The 14,058-nt window shown below is 44.7% G+C and overlaps 1 protein-coding gene across 3 annotated transcripts in view; it reads right to left on the reverse strand.

Moving 5' to 3' along the window:
• LOC133655885 (vitamin D3 receptor B) overlaps positions 1-14,058 on the reverse strand; it is a 115,807-nt gene that overhangs the window by 16,010 nt on the left and 85,739 nt on the right. For all 3 annotated transcript variants that reach the window (XM_062056496.1, XM_062056505.1, XM_062056489.1), the window contains 3 exons: positions 12,182-12,378; positions 8,189-8,288; positions 5,176-5,356 (listed from right to left, as the gene is read on the reverse strand). In XM_062056496.1, the coding sequence (XP_061912480.1) occupies positions 5,176-5,356; positions 8,189-8,288; positions 12,182-12,378 (478 nt within the window). The remainder of the gene's footprint in view (positions 1-5,175; positions 5,357-8,188; positions 8,289-12,181; positions 12,379-14,058) is intronic.

Consider the following 14,058-nt stretch of genomic DNA (forward strand, 5'->3'; position numbering starts at 1 on the left):
TGATGGCGGCTGGCTGCTACCACTGTCTGCAGGTAGGTCGGAAGGGGGTATTACCTCAGCATCCTCGTTGCTCCCTGGGGGTATATCCCTCTCTGGCAGGGTGCTTGACTCCAAGTGCCCCCGGCTCTGGTCCAATGGCTGGTATGGGGCCAAGCGGTCTCGGTGCAGCACCACCAGCCGGTTCCGAGGTGCCAGTCGTATCCGATAGACCACGTCGGACAACTTCTGGAGGACCTTGCAGGGTCCCACCCAGTGGCTAGTGAGCTTTGGGGAGAGTCCTTTCTGTCTCACCGGGTTGTAGACCCAAACATGCGCGCCTGGTTCAAAGTCCTGGCCTCGACTGCGGAGGTCATATGCCCGCTTCTGTTGGGCCCCAGCCTCTGTCAGGCTGGTGCGGGCAAAATCGTGGGCCTCCCGCAGCCGCTCCACAAGGTTGTAGTAGTAGTCCAGGCCCGGCGCTCCTCTCACTTCTGGTTCTGGGGCTGGGCCAAAAACCAAATCAACAGGCGTGCGTAGTTCGTGACCAAACATCAATGATGCAGGGGTGCAGCGTGTTGACTCCTGCACCGCTGTCCTGTAGGCCCAAAGAATGAGTGGGAGGTGTAAATCCCAGTCTCTCTGCCTCTTGTCGGTGAGAATGGCAAGTTGTGTGGCCAAGGTTCTATTAAAACGCTCCACCAACCCGTCGCTCTGAGGATGCAGCGGCGTGGTGCGAGTCTTTTTCACACCCAGGCGACGGCACACCTCCTGGAATACCTGAGACTCGAAGTTCCGTCCCTGGTCGCTGTGCAACTCCTCTGGAGCTCCGAATCGGCAGAACATCTCCGAAACCAATCTCTCTGCCGTTGTTGCAGCGCTCTGGTCGGGTACCGCATACGCTTCTGGCCACTTCGTGAAGTAATCCATGGCCACCAAGATGTAACGGTTTCCGCTATCAGTGACCGGAAATGGGCCTAGAATGTCCACACCCACTCGTTCCATGGGGGCCCCCACCTGGAACTGCTGTAGGGGAGCATGGGAGCGGCGTGTGGGGCCTTTCTTTGCTGTGCATGCATCACAGCGGTGGACGTGCATCTCCACGTCACGGCGACAGCCCGGCCAGTAAAAACGCTGCCTCAGTCGGAGCAAGGTCTTGGTCACTCCAAAATGGCCAGTCCCTGGGAAGCCATGCATCACTTCGAGGACCTGAGGCCGCAGCACACGGGGCACCACGAGTTGGAGGGCAGCATGTTGTCCTGTCGGAGCTTCCCAGCGACGATACAGCAGGTCGCGAGACAACAGGAGGCTGTCCCACTGGGAGTACAGTGCTTTGGTCTCAGTATCCAAGTGCACCACTGTGGTCCATTCCGGCCGCTGCTGTGCCCCCACCCAGCTGCGAGCTCTCTCAAGCACTGGGTCTTGTCTTTGATGGTCGATCAATTGTTGGGGGGTGAAGCTGTCCAGGTCGACTGTGATGTCATGTTGCCTGACTGCAGCTACTGATGGGTCTGGCATGCACCGCTCTTCCGCCCGCTGGCAGAAACGACACGCCTCCTCACAGGGCCGTCTGGACAGTGCATCAGCGTTGCCGTGCAGGCGGCCTGGTCGATGAGAAATCGTGAAGTCATATTCCTGCAAGATCTCGACCCACCTGGCCAGCTGCCCCTCGGGTTCCTTGAAGTTCAGCAACCAGGTGAGGGAGGCGTGATCTGTCCGCAACACAAACCGTTGACCATAAAGGTAGGGTCGGAAATGACGAAGGCCCAGGACAATGGCCAACAATTCCCGACGGGTGACGCAGTAGTTCCGCTCTGGCTTGCTCAGCCCCCGACTGTAAAAGGCCACGACCTGCTCGCCGTGATTCCCTTCCTGTGACAGCACAACCCCCACACCGACATCACTGGCATCTGTATCGACCACGAAAGGTCGGCTGGGGTCTGGGTAGGCCAACACTGGGGCTCGGACCAAGGCCTCTCGCAGCTGTGCAAAAGCCTCATTGCAGCTGTCAGTCCATTTAAATAACTGTCCCTTGTGTGTGAGCTGGTGCAAGGGGCCAGCAATCGTTGCAAAGTCTTTGATAAATCTCCGGTAATAGGATGCCAGTCCCAGGAAACTCCGCAACTCTTTAACATCTCTTGGCGCTGGCCAGTCACGGACAGTGGCAACTTTGGCTGGATCAGTAGCAACACCTTGCCCACTGACGACATGCCCCAGGAAGGAAACTTCACGCCGAAGCAAATGGCACTTTTTGGGGTTCAATCGCAGCCCAGCCTGACGAATGGCCTGGAACACATGCTGGAGGTTCTGTAGAGCCCCTTTAAATCCTGCAGCATGCACCAGGAGGTCATCCAGGTACACCACACAGCGATCACGGGGGATGGATGCCAGCACTCTCTCCATCAACCGTTCAAACGTGGCAGGTGCGTTGCAAAGCCCGAACGGCATCACCTTGAACTGCCAGAGTCCTTGACCTATTGTGAACGCTGTCTTTGGTCGAGCTTCGGCGGCCAACTCCACCTGCCAATAGCCACTTCGGAGATCCAGGGAGCTGAACCAGGAGGAGCCAGTGATGTAGTCCAGCACATCATCTATGCGCGGCAACGGGTAGGAGTCCTTGCGGGTTACATCGTTGAGCCGTCTGTAGTCGACGCAGAACCGCCACGAGTCGTCCTTCTTCTTGACCAGAACTGCGGGTGCTGCCCATGGACTGCTGGAGGGCTCGATGACGCCCGCCTGGCGCATCTCCTCGATTTTCTCCTGGGCAGCCACTCGTTTGGCAAGGGGAAGACGGCGTGGGTGTAGCCGGATTGGTCGTGCGTCTCCTGTGTCAATGTCGTGGAGTACGAGACTGGTGTGCATGCAGTCTTCATCTTTCGCTGCAAAAATGTCTTGGAAGGCATTCAGTAAGCTTTTCAGTCGCTCCTGCTGGGTGGTATCCAGGCCTTGACTGCTTCGCTCTAACAGTTCTGCAATAGCCTGCTGGGTCTCTATAGTAGGCAGTCTATTAGTAGAAGGGTTAGGTTGAGACTTCTCCTGGTCCACCATGAAGGCCGTAGCCGGGGATGGCTCTGTGGGGGCTGTCACTCTGCAGGCGCCTGGCTCATCAGTACCCTGGAGGGCAACTGTTTTCTCACCAAGATGAAGCGTGGCCCTAGGCACATCGACCACAGCTCCCCACATCTCCAACAGGTCAAGCCCAACAATGCAGGGGTCTTGAATGTCAGCCAGCCAGAATGGGTGTCGTCTCTCTTGGTCCGCCACCTTAATGCACACTGTCCCTTGGCCCAGCATGGCAGCCTTGCTACCCGTGACGGTTGTAATTCGGGCATTGGTGATTGTCCAGCCTGATGGCAAGCTGCGCTGCAAGTGGGGAAGGACACCCGGCCGGATGATGGAGATAGTGGACCCCGTGTCAACCAGGGCTCTGCAGACTGTTCCATCAAGCTCACATTCCAGGTATAGCCCCCGGGCCCTGCCCAGGCGGCCCAAGCGCTGTGCGTCACATTCGGGTACAGTGGAAACCATCCCGGGTGTCAGTTCCCCGACACTGACACCCCTCTCTAGTTTGACGACACCTCAGCGGCAACGTCAATGGGGGCAGGGGCTGGACAGTGTCTTGCAATGTGGCCAGGGACACCGCAGCGGTAACAGTTCATTTCGGTCTGCCTTCTCTGGGAGAAGCGTGGCCGGGGCCTTGCAGTCACTTGGTCGGTTCCCTCTCGTTCGGTCTCGTCCCATCCAGCCTGGCGGACTCGCGGAACATCACGGCGGCCATCTGGAAACAGGACGTGCTCCACACGTTCGGCTTCAGTCAATGCGGCAGAGAGAGAGTGTTTAGCAAACAGTCTGAGATGTTCCCGAAGTCGTTCAGGCTGTAGACCACGGACAAAGGCTTGCACGGTGAGTTCTTCCTGTAATACTTCTGGAAATGCTGGGTGGCCCCTTCGCACCAGATGGCGAAGGTCCGCAGCATAAGCTCCGAGACTTTCTCCCAAAAGGCGTCGCCGCTTGTACAGTTGCTCTCGTGCTTCGTCTGCATGGATTGGTCGCCCGTAACGTCGTTGAAGAGCCTCGCGCATGGCCCCCCAATCAGCCAATTCCTCCTCTTGTAAATCGACCAAACACTGTAAGGCTGGGCCTTCCAGGGACAGCGCCACATGCCCTGCGGTTGCCACATCAGACCAGCCATTCAAACGTGCTGCTAGCTGGACCTGGAGGAGGAAGGATTCAATAGAGCCTTCTCCACTATAGTGAGGAAGCTTTGGAGTGGCGATGCTCGGCCTGTAGTCATCTCGCAGGGAATTTGTGTCCACCATCACCGCAGGAGAGGCACTTCTTTGCCAGGCACTCCTTCCAACACGAGGCGCACTTCTTCCATCTGGTTGAGCTTCCAATCTTGTCCCATCATATTGAGCTTCCATTCTTCCTCCAAGTGGATGGGCCTCCCGTCCACTAGGGCGGCGCAGGTTCCTCTCATTTACTTGGTGGTGAGGTAGTTGAGCCTCCAATCCACCAGGGCGGCGCTTGTTCCTTTCCTCTTCCCGGTGACGAGGTAGTCGGTCTTCATCCGGAAGTGCATTCTCCCAGCACTTGATGAGATCCTCAAGCTTCTTTGAGAAAGCCATCCCACTTCTGACACCAATGTAGCGTTGAACGGGTTTGACAAATGTCTTTGCTTGAAGATGTCAAGAAATGCTGACCCAATGAACGATCGGTTCAACTTTTAATGATCAAGCCAATTTTAAACACACACACACAAGTGAAAGCACAGCATACTTAGTCAACAGCCACACATGTCACAGTCAGGGTGGCCGTATAAAAACAACATTAACACAGTCACAAACATGCACCACACTGTGAACACACACCAAACAAGTAGACAAACACATTTCGGGAGAACATCCACACCGCAACACAACATAAACACAACAGAACAGATACCCAGAATCCTTTGCAACACTAACTCTTCCGGGACGCTACAGTATTCTATATTTATCACTACACTTGTCCTCTTTGTCATCAGGGGTACACGAAAAAAGCCCAGAAAAAAGCAAAATATACAAGCTTATCCTTCAAAAGACTGGTGGACGGGTTGGGCATTCGTCTTTAGAAGTTTCTTTCTTTTTCTTTTTTTTTATTGCAGCAAACTATTCTGACAGCTATAGAAGGAGGTTTCTGAGACTGAAGTGCATTTACCTGAAGCCTGGGATCATCTTGGCAAAGCCAATGACCTTCTGAATGCTGTAGGAGACCAAGTCTGCCAGGTGGGGCAGCATGGAGAAACTGGAGCCTTCCTCCTCACTGGAGTCAGGGCTGCTGCCCTGTTCTTGGTACATCATCAACAGGTTGTTGAAGTTCATTTTGGCATCCACCGATTCTGCAGCGGGGAAAATGAAGACAACAAAAAAAAATATTTAAAAAAAAAGTCAAGAGAGTCGTTATGAATATTACCGTATTTTTCGGAGTATAAATCGCTCCGGAGTATAAGTCGCACCGGCCGAAAATGCTTAATAAAGAAGGAAAAAAACATATTTAAGTCGCACTGGAGTATAAGTCGCATTTTTTGGGGACATTTATTTGATAAAACCCAACACCAAAGAATAGACATTTGAAAAGCAATTTAAAATAAATAAAGAATAGTGAACAACAGGCTGTTGTACGTTATATGACGCATAAATAACCAACTGAGAACGTGCCTGGTATGTTAACGTAACATATTATGGTAAGAGTCATTCAAATAACTATAACATATAAAACATGCTATACGTTTACCAAACAATCTGTCACTCCTAATCGCTAAATCCCATGAAATCTTATACGTCTAGTCTCTTACGTGAATGAGCTAAATAATATTATTTTATATTTTACGATATAATGTGTTAATAATTTCACACATAAGTCGCTCCTGAGTATAAGTCGCACCCCCGGCCAACCTATGAAAAAAACTGTGACTTATAGTCCGAAAAATACGGTAATACAGGGTGTCCATAACGTCACTACAATTGTAAAAATGTATTACAAAGTGCTAGGGCTGCAAATTTTTGGGTGTCCCACGATTCAATATTGATTCTTGGGGTATTTTTCCGATTCAAAACAATTCTCTATTTATTCAAAACATAGGATTTCAGCAGGATCTACCCCAGTCTGCTGACATGCAAGCAGAGTAGTAGATCTTTGTAAAAAGCTTTTATAATTGTAAAGGACAATGTTTTATCAACTGATTGCAATAATGTACATTTGTTTTAACTATTAAATGAACCAAAAATATGACCTATTTTATCTTTGTGAAAATATTGGACAGTGTGTTGTCAAGCTTATGAGATGCAAGTGTAAGCCACTGGGACACTATTGTTCTTTTTTTTTTATATAAATGTCTAATGATAATGTCAATGAGAGATTTTTAATCACTGCTATGTTGAAATTGTTACTAATATTGATACTGTTGTTGATAATATTCATTTTTGTTTCACAACTTTTGGATTGTTCTGTGTTGTGTTTGTGTCTCCTCTCAATTGCTCTGTTTATTGCTGTTCTGAGTGTTGCTGGGTCGTGTTTGGTTTTGGAATTGGATTGCATTGTTATGGTATTGCTGTGTATTGTTTTGTTGGATGGATTAATAATAAATACAGTAAATAAAAATAAAATAAAAAAATAAACCATTTTTGAAAAATGAGAATCAATACTGAATCGTACAACATGAGAATGGCGATTTAATTTGAATCAATTGTTTCCCACACCCCTACAAAGTGCCCACATGTAGAGCATCCTGAGAGTATGCTTATTACACACTTTTTTATGTTAGTCTTATTCTACTATAGAATAAATTCATGTTTGTCCTCAAAATTCTACACACAATACCCTGCAATGACAATGTGAAAAGTTGTTTTTTAAAATGTTGCTAAATTAATCAAACAAAACACTAAAAAGTCATATTTATATCTCAAAACATTTTCAATACCATGCCACAAGCTTGGCACATCTATCTTTGGACACTTTCAGGTTGGATGGGAAGTGTTGGTTTTCATCCAGGATGTCGCTGTACATTGCTGCATTTATCTTAGTATAGTCAGGGAGGTGACCAAGACCATGGTCACTCTGTCAATGCTACAGCATTCCTCTGTGGAGAGAGGAGAACCTTCCAGAAGGACAACCATCTCTGCAGCAAACCATGTATGGTAGAGTGGGCAGACGGAAGCCATTTCTTAGTCAAAAGTTTGCCAAAATGCACCTGAAAGACTCTCAGACCATGAGAAAGTAAATTCTCTGGTCGAATGAGACAAAGATTGAAGTCTCCACCAATACCATCCCTACAGTGAAGAATGGTGGTGGCAACATCATGGTGTGGGGATGCTTTTCAGCGGCAGGAACTGGGAGACTAGTCAGGATAGAGGGAAAGATGAATGCAGCAATGTACAGAGACATGCTGGATGAAAACCTACGCTTCCCATCCAACCTGATGGGAGCTTGAGAGGTGCTGCAAAGAAGAATGGGTGGAACTGTCCAAAGATAGGTGTGCAAAGCTGGTGGCATCGTATTAAAAAAGACTTGAGGCTGTAATTGCTGCCAAAGGTGCATCAACAAAAATTGAGCAAAGGCTGTCAATACTTATGTGAGGTTTTTTGGGAAAAACCTTTTCAAATTGTCATTATGGGGTATTGTGTGCAGAATTTTGATGACAAAAATGAATGTATTCCATATTGGAATAAGGCTGTAACATAAAATGTGAAGTGCTGTGAATACTTTCTACATGCCCTGTAGAGGTGTGTTGACCAAGGTAAAAACCAGCGATTAAAACTGCAAAGAGACTCCATGGACACCTTGTACTTCTGGACAAGAAAGAAGGCCGACTGAGAACAGAGATGTGTGCTGACAGCCATGACAACACATGAAGCCTCTCAACATCTCGGGGTTATTTTCAGTCGTCTGTGCTGGACAGAGGTCATGTGACCATGCCTCTCGCTGCGTGTGCTCCATTGGTGCATTCATGTTTACTGGCAGGTAGATATAGATCTCTTTTGGACAACACCTGATATAAGACCAGCCAAATAGCTCATATATTAGTCATCTCTAAATACTCTGTCTTTATATTCCTTGCAGGGCATTTATGGAACCTCCCAATACAACATGTGCTCCTGAAAGGCGAGTCTATTTGCAAATATTTCAGCCAGTGTTGATCTTGAGAGACATTTATATAGCGGCAGTCTCTCGCCTGGGGAGTGACTGAAGGAGTCGGAGGAGGCGTCGGACAGAGAGTGGAGGGACGCCGCTCTGCTGGCGCTGCGTGTCACCGGGCCCTGGCGGACAGGAGGCTGGAAGGGAAAAATAGGACAAATTTGATCAAATGACAGAAGAAATGAATCCCTTATGCTGGTTCTAGTTTTGTGTGACAGACTGTACTTGTACCACAAGTCCACTATAGTGCTGTTTATGAGGGCTGGGGGTCTTTAGGAAGCACCATTCCATTTGGTTCTTGGGGATAACGATTCAGAATCAATTCTTGATTCAAAATCAATACTCTGATTACACATGGCACATTGATAAAACTTAACGTATTGTTACTATAACAATCTACAAGGTTAATATAGGTTGCTTCTCTTTTTTTCCCCTCCATTTTTCTGCATTCTTTTGTATCTCTAGTTATCAGTACAAAGGTGATAACTGTATTGTTGATAATTGAGGTAAATTATTGGTATTGTTCATTATCAATAGCGATATTTCTATTGGTATTTGGATTGCTGTAGTGTAATAATGCTCATTGTCATTTCTGTATTATTATTTATTTCGCCAACTGCTTCTTTGCTATCACTTTTACTATCATATTTGTACATGTCCTATTTGCTGATGTCGCTCTAGTGTTGTTGTTGTTATTGTTGTGTTTGCTGTTGTTGTTTTTGTCTCCCTGTCTTATCCCCCTCTTGTCCCTACAATTTCCCCCCGTCTTCCTTTTTTTTCTCTTTCTATCCCCTCCTGCTCCGACCCGGCTGCACCAAATGATAATATAAATCCATTTAATAAAGTCAAATACAAATAAGGCAACAAGAGAAGTATCCTACACTTCTCTTTTGTAAAGTAAATGTGTACAGCTGATATGGGCATCTACATCTAATATATGATTTGCCTGAAAAGCTGGACGGGCCAAAAAAAAAAAAAATCAATACTTTTTTAATAACATTGGGCGCCAGTTCCACGATTAACTACATTCCTCCATAAAATAGATAAAACAGCTCGGATTGATTTCTATATTACCTAAAAGAAAACCTCTTTTTTTTTTTTTTACTTTTTTTTAAATAAAATGCTAGCCAAACTCTAAATAAAGTGAAATACAAATAAGACAACAAGAGAAGTATCCAACACTTCTCTTTTCTAAAGTAAATGTGTACAGCAGATATAGATAATCTAAATCTACTATATGATTTGTTTCAGTGGCTGGAAAAGAAAGATTGATTTTTTTTTTAAAAACAATAAAAATAAATGTTTAAATTAAAAAAAAAAATGTATTAAGAATCGTTACAATTAATTGTGATTCATCTGAAAATCTATATTTTTTTTGGACATCCCATCCCATGATGATTACTAGCTCAGTTTTTGTTGCCTTGCTTGAGACTTGACTTTCACCAACTTGCACCAAGGCAGGAGGGAACAAGGTTGCGAGTTTGACTACTTTATAAAAAAAATGAAATAAATTCATTTTTGTCCTCAAAATTCTGCACACAATACAACACGATGACACTGTGAAAGGTGTTTGATAATTTTAGCAAAATCGAAAAATGTACATAAGTATTGACAGCCTTTGTACAATACTTTGTTGATGCAGGTCCATCCTCAAGTCTTTTTGAACAACATGCCACAAGCTTGGCACACCTGTCTTTGGGCAGTTTGGCCCATTCCTCTTTGCAGCACCTCTCAAGCTCCATTGGGTTGGATGGGAAGTGTCGGTTTCGATCCAGGATGTCTCTGTACATTGCTGCATTCATCTTAGTCTAGTCAGGGAGGTGACCAAGAACTCGATGGAGCTTGAGAGGTGCTGCAAAGAGGAATGGGCCAAAGATAGGTGTGCCAAGTCTGTGGCATCGTGTTCAAAAAGACTTGAGGTGTAATTGCTGCCAAAGGTGAATGAACTAAGTATTGAGCAAAGTTTTAGTTTTTGATATTTAAAAACATTTGCAAAGTAAAAATAAATAAATCACATTGTCATGATGGGGTCTTGTGTGTTGAATTTTGAGGACAAACATGAATGTATTCCATTTGGGCTCTAAGATAACAAAATGTGGAAAAAGTGAATACTTTCCAGATGCTCTGTATGAAGTCTGTTCTTGACAGTAATGGCAAATCCAATTGATAACTTTTTACCGTCTTTTGACACTGATTAAAAGTACACTACAAGAATGTGTATGTACATAGGGTGAAATCATTCCTTTTGAAAAGTATATACTTAATTTACTATTTATGTATGTCGTCATTTAGTGTTGTAACATCATTCTTGTAAATAATGTAATATTTTCCTGAGATGAAGTTTTATGATGTACATTCCATTATTGCCTTATTAGTCGTATTGTAATGAGCAGCCAGGACAGTGCACCTTTTGTTAAACTTCACGTGTCCTCTTCGTCACCGCTGCCACCCCTTTTGTACTGGCTTTTGCAACAGCATAAAGACATCAAAAATAATAAAGACAAAGTGCATGACTCTGCATTTTGTATTGAAGAGGTCCTATGGCAACTTTTCTTACCTGTTGCCACCTGTGCATTTATACAAGTAACGGACATTTGAAATCAAATCATAGAGGTATGGCAGAGATGTTAATACAACAATTGTGTTTTCTTCCAGACTTGCTCTAAATCAGCCGTTTGGAATTTGAGAATTTAGTGACGTATTTTGCCTTAGTTATGTCGGCGGATACCTCCATATACGGTAGAGGTTTACCCGAAGAGCTTTGCACGAGTCTGCCATTTTTATTCAGTTTTTTCTAAAGTTGCAATAAAGTAGGGGGGAGCACAAAAAGGAGGAAGCATTAGATTAGGACACACCATACTGAACAAAACATTTACGGTGTTTTGTTCAGTATTTTTCACAATGTAAACAAATGCCATGGGTGGATCTACACTTGACATCCACTGTAATGATACCAAGTACAGGAGCATATCTACTCAGTGGCCTAGTGGTTAGAGTGTCCGCCCTGAGATCGGTAGGTTGTGAGTCTTACCAAAGACTATAAAAATGGGACCCATTACCTCCCTGCTTGGCACTCAGCATCAAGGGTTGGAATTGGGGGTTGAATCACCAAAAATGATTCCCGGACGCGGCCACCGCTGCTGCCCAATGCTCCCCTCACCTCCCAGGGGGTGATCAAGGGTGATGGGTCAAATGCAGAGAATAATTTCGCCACACCTAGTGTGTGTGTGAGACAATCATTGGTACTTTAACTTAACTTAACAATATCTAGTCGATACTACTATGATTACATCGATATTTGTTATAATCACAAATATTTTTTTCTTTTAAAATGTATATTTTGTTTATAAACTCAGGAAATATGTCCCTGAACACATGAGGACTTTGAATATGACCAATGTATGATCCTGTAACTACTTGGTATCGGATCGATACCTAAATGTGTGGTATCATCCAAAACTAATGTAAAGTATCAAAGAAGAGAAGAATAAGTGATTATTACATTTTAACAGAAGTGTAGATAGAACATGTTAAAACAGAAAATAAGCAGATATTAACAGTAAATGAACAAGAAGATTAATAATATTTTTTTACAGTTTGTCCTTCATAATGTAGACAAAATAATAGGTAGATAAATGACAATATGTTACTGCATACGTCAGCAGAGTAATTAGGAGTCTTTGTTTATTTACTTACTACTCAAAGACAAGTTGTCTAGTATGTTCACTATTTTATTTAAGGACTAAATTACAATAATAAACATATGTTTAATGTACCCTAAGTTTTTTTGTTTCAATAAAGACAATGTCATTTTTTGTGGTCCACTTTATTTAGAAAAGTATCGACTTACATTTTGGTACCAGTACCCTATATTCAAGCGGTCCCTGGTGTAAAAAAGGTTGGGGAACCCTGATGTAGACCACAAAGAAGTGTTTGAAATCCTAATATGACCCTTTAGGAAGTGTATATTGCAATGTACTGAGTTTGTTATATCAGTACTTGTAATATTTGTGATGTGATGAGAACGCACCCTGAAGCGGCAGAAGTCGGAGTAGGAGTCGTCGTATGTCTTGTGGTGCGCCTCCACCAGCGTGGCGATGACCTGACTCTGTTCGTCGCTGAGACGAGGTCGCCGCGCCTCCTTCTCCGCCTCGCGCTGGGCCTCCTCGTCCTTCCGCTGCTGAATGAGGTCCTTCTTCCTCTGCACTTCCTCGTCTGTCAGTATGACTGTGGTGTGGGAGACCAAACAGGGAGAGTGCAGTGAAAAAAACACCAATATGACGTTTGAATGAGCATACATAAGTATGTGTAAACCAGCTACCCTGTTGTGCACATGTACATACATAACATGCAGATACATAACATGTAGATACGTAACATGTAGATAAGTAACATGTAGATACATAACATGTAGATACACAACATGTAGATACGTAACATGTAGATACGTAACATGTAGATACGTAACATGTAGATAGGTAACATGTAGATAGGTAACATGTAGATACATAACATGTAGCTAGGTAACATGTAGCTAGGTAACATGTAGATACGTAACATGTAGATACGTAACATGTAGATACGTAACATGTAGATACATAATATTAGATTAGATTAGATAGTCCTTTATTAATCCCCGAGGAGAAATTGTAGATACATAACATGTAGGTACATAACATGTAGATAGGTAACATGTAGATAGGTAACATGTAGATACGTAACATGTGGATACGTAACATGTAGATACGTAACATGTATATACATAACATGTAGATACGTAACATGTACATACATAACATGTAGATACGTAACATGTTAGCAGGTCCATTCTATGTGTCATACTTGATCATTTCGCGATATTGCCATATTTTTGCTGAAAGGATTTAGTAGAGAACATCGACGATAAAGTTCGCAACTTTTGGTCGCTGATAAAAAAGCCTCGCCTGTACCGGAAGTAGCGTGACGTCACAGGTTGAAGAGCTCCTCACATCTGCACATTGTTTACAATCACGGCCACCAGCAGCGAGAGCGATTCGGACCGAGAAAGCGACGATTACCCCATTAATTTGAGCGAGGATGAAAGATTTGTGGATGAGGAAAGTGAAGGATTAGAGGGCAGTGGAAGCGATTCAGATAGGGAAGATGCTGTGAGAGGCGGGTGGGACCTGATATTCAGCTGGGAATGACTAAAACAGTAAATAAACACAAGACATATATATACTTTATTAGCCACAACACAACCAGGCTTATATTTAATATGCCACAAATTAATCCGCACACCTCCCCCCTCCCGTCCATATAATCCACCAATACAACTCAAACACCCGCACAACACACTCAATCCCACAGCCTAAAGTACCGTTCACCTCCGTAAAGTTCTTACAGCACATATATTTCCCCAAAGTTACATATGTGACATGCACATAGCAGCACGCACGTACGGGCAAGCGATCAAATGTTTGGAAGCCAAAGCTGCGTACTCACGGTAGCGCGTCTGCTATCCAACTCAAAGTCCTCCTGGTTGTGTTGCTGCAGCCAGCCGCTAATACACCGATCCCACCTACAGCTTTCTTCTTTGCTGTCTTCATTGTTCATTAAACAAATTGCAAAAGATTCACCAACACAGATGTCCAGAATACTGTGGAATTTTGCGATGAAAACAGACGACTTAATAGCTGGCCACAATGGTGTCCCAATATGTCCGCACAATCCGTGACGTCACGCGCAAACGTCATCATACCGAGACGTTTTCAGCAGAATATTTCGCGGGAAATGTAAAATTGCACTTTACTAATCTAACCCGGCCGTATTGGCATGTGTTGCAATGTTAAGATTTCATCATTGATGTATAAACTATCAGACTGCGTGAACAGTAGTAGTGGGTTTCAGTAGGCCTTTAATGTTGTC

This window comes from Entelurus aequoreus, linkage group LG01, assembly GCF_033978785.1.
Source record: "Entelurus aequoreus isolate RoL-2023_Sb linkage group LG01, RoL_Eaeq_v1.1, whole genome shotgun sequence".
Taxonomy (NCBI): Eukaryota; Metazoa; Chordata; class Actinopteri; order Syngnathiformes; family Syngnathidae; genus Entelurus; species Entelurus aequoreus.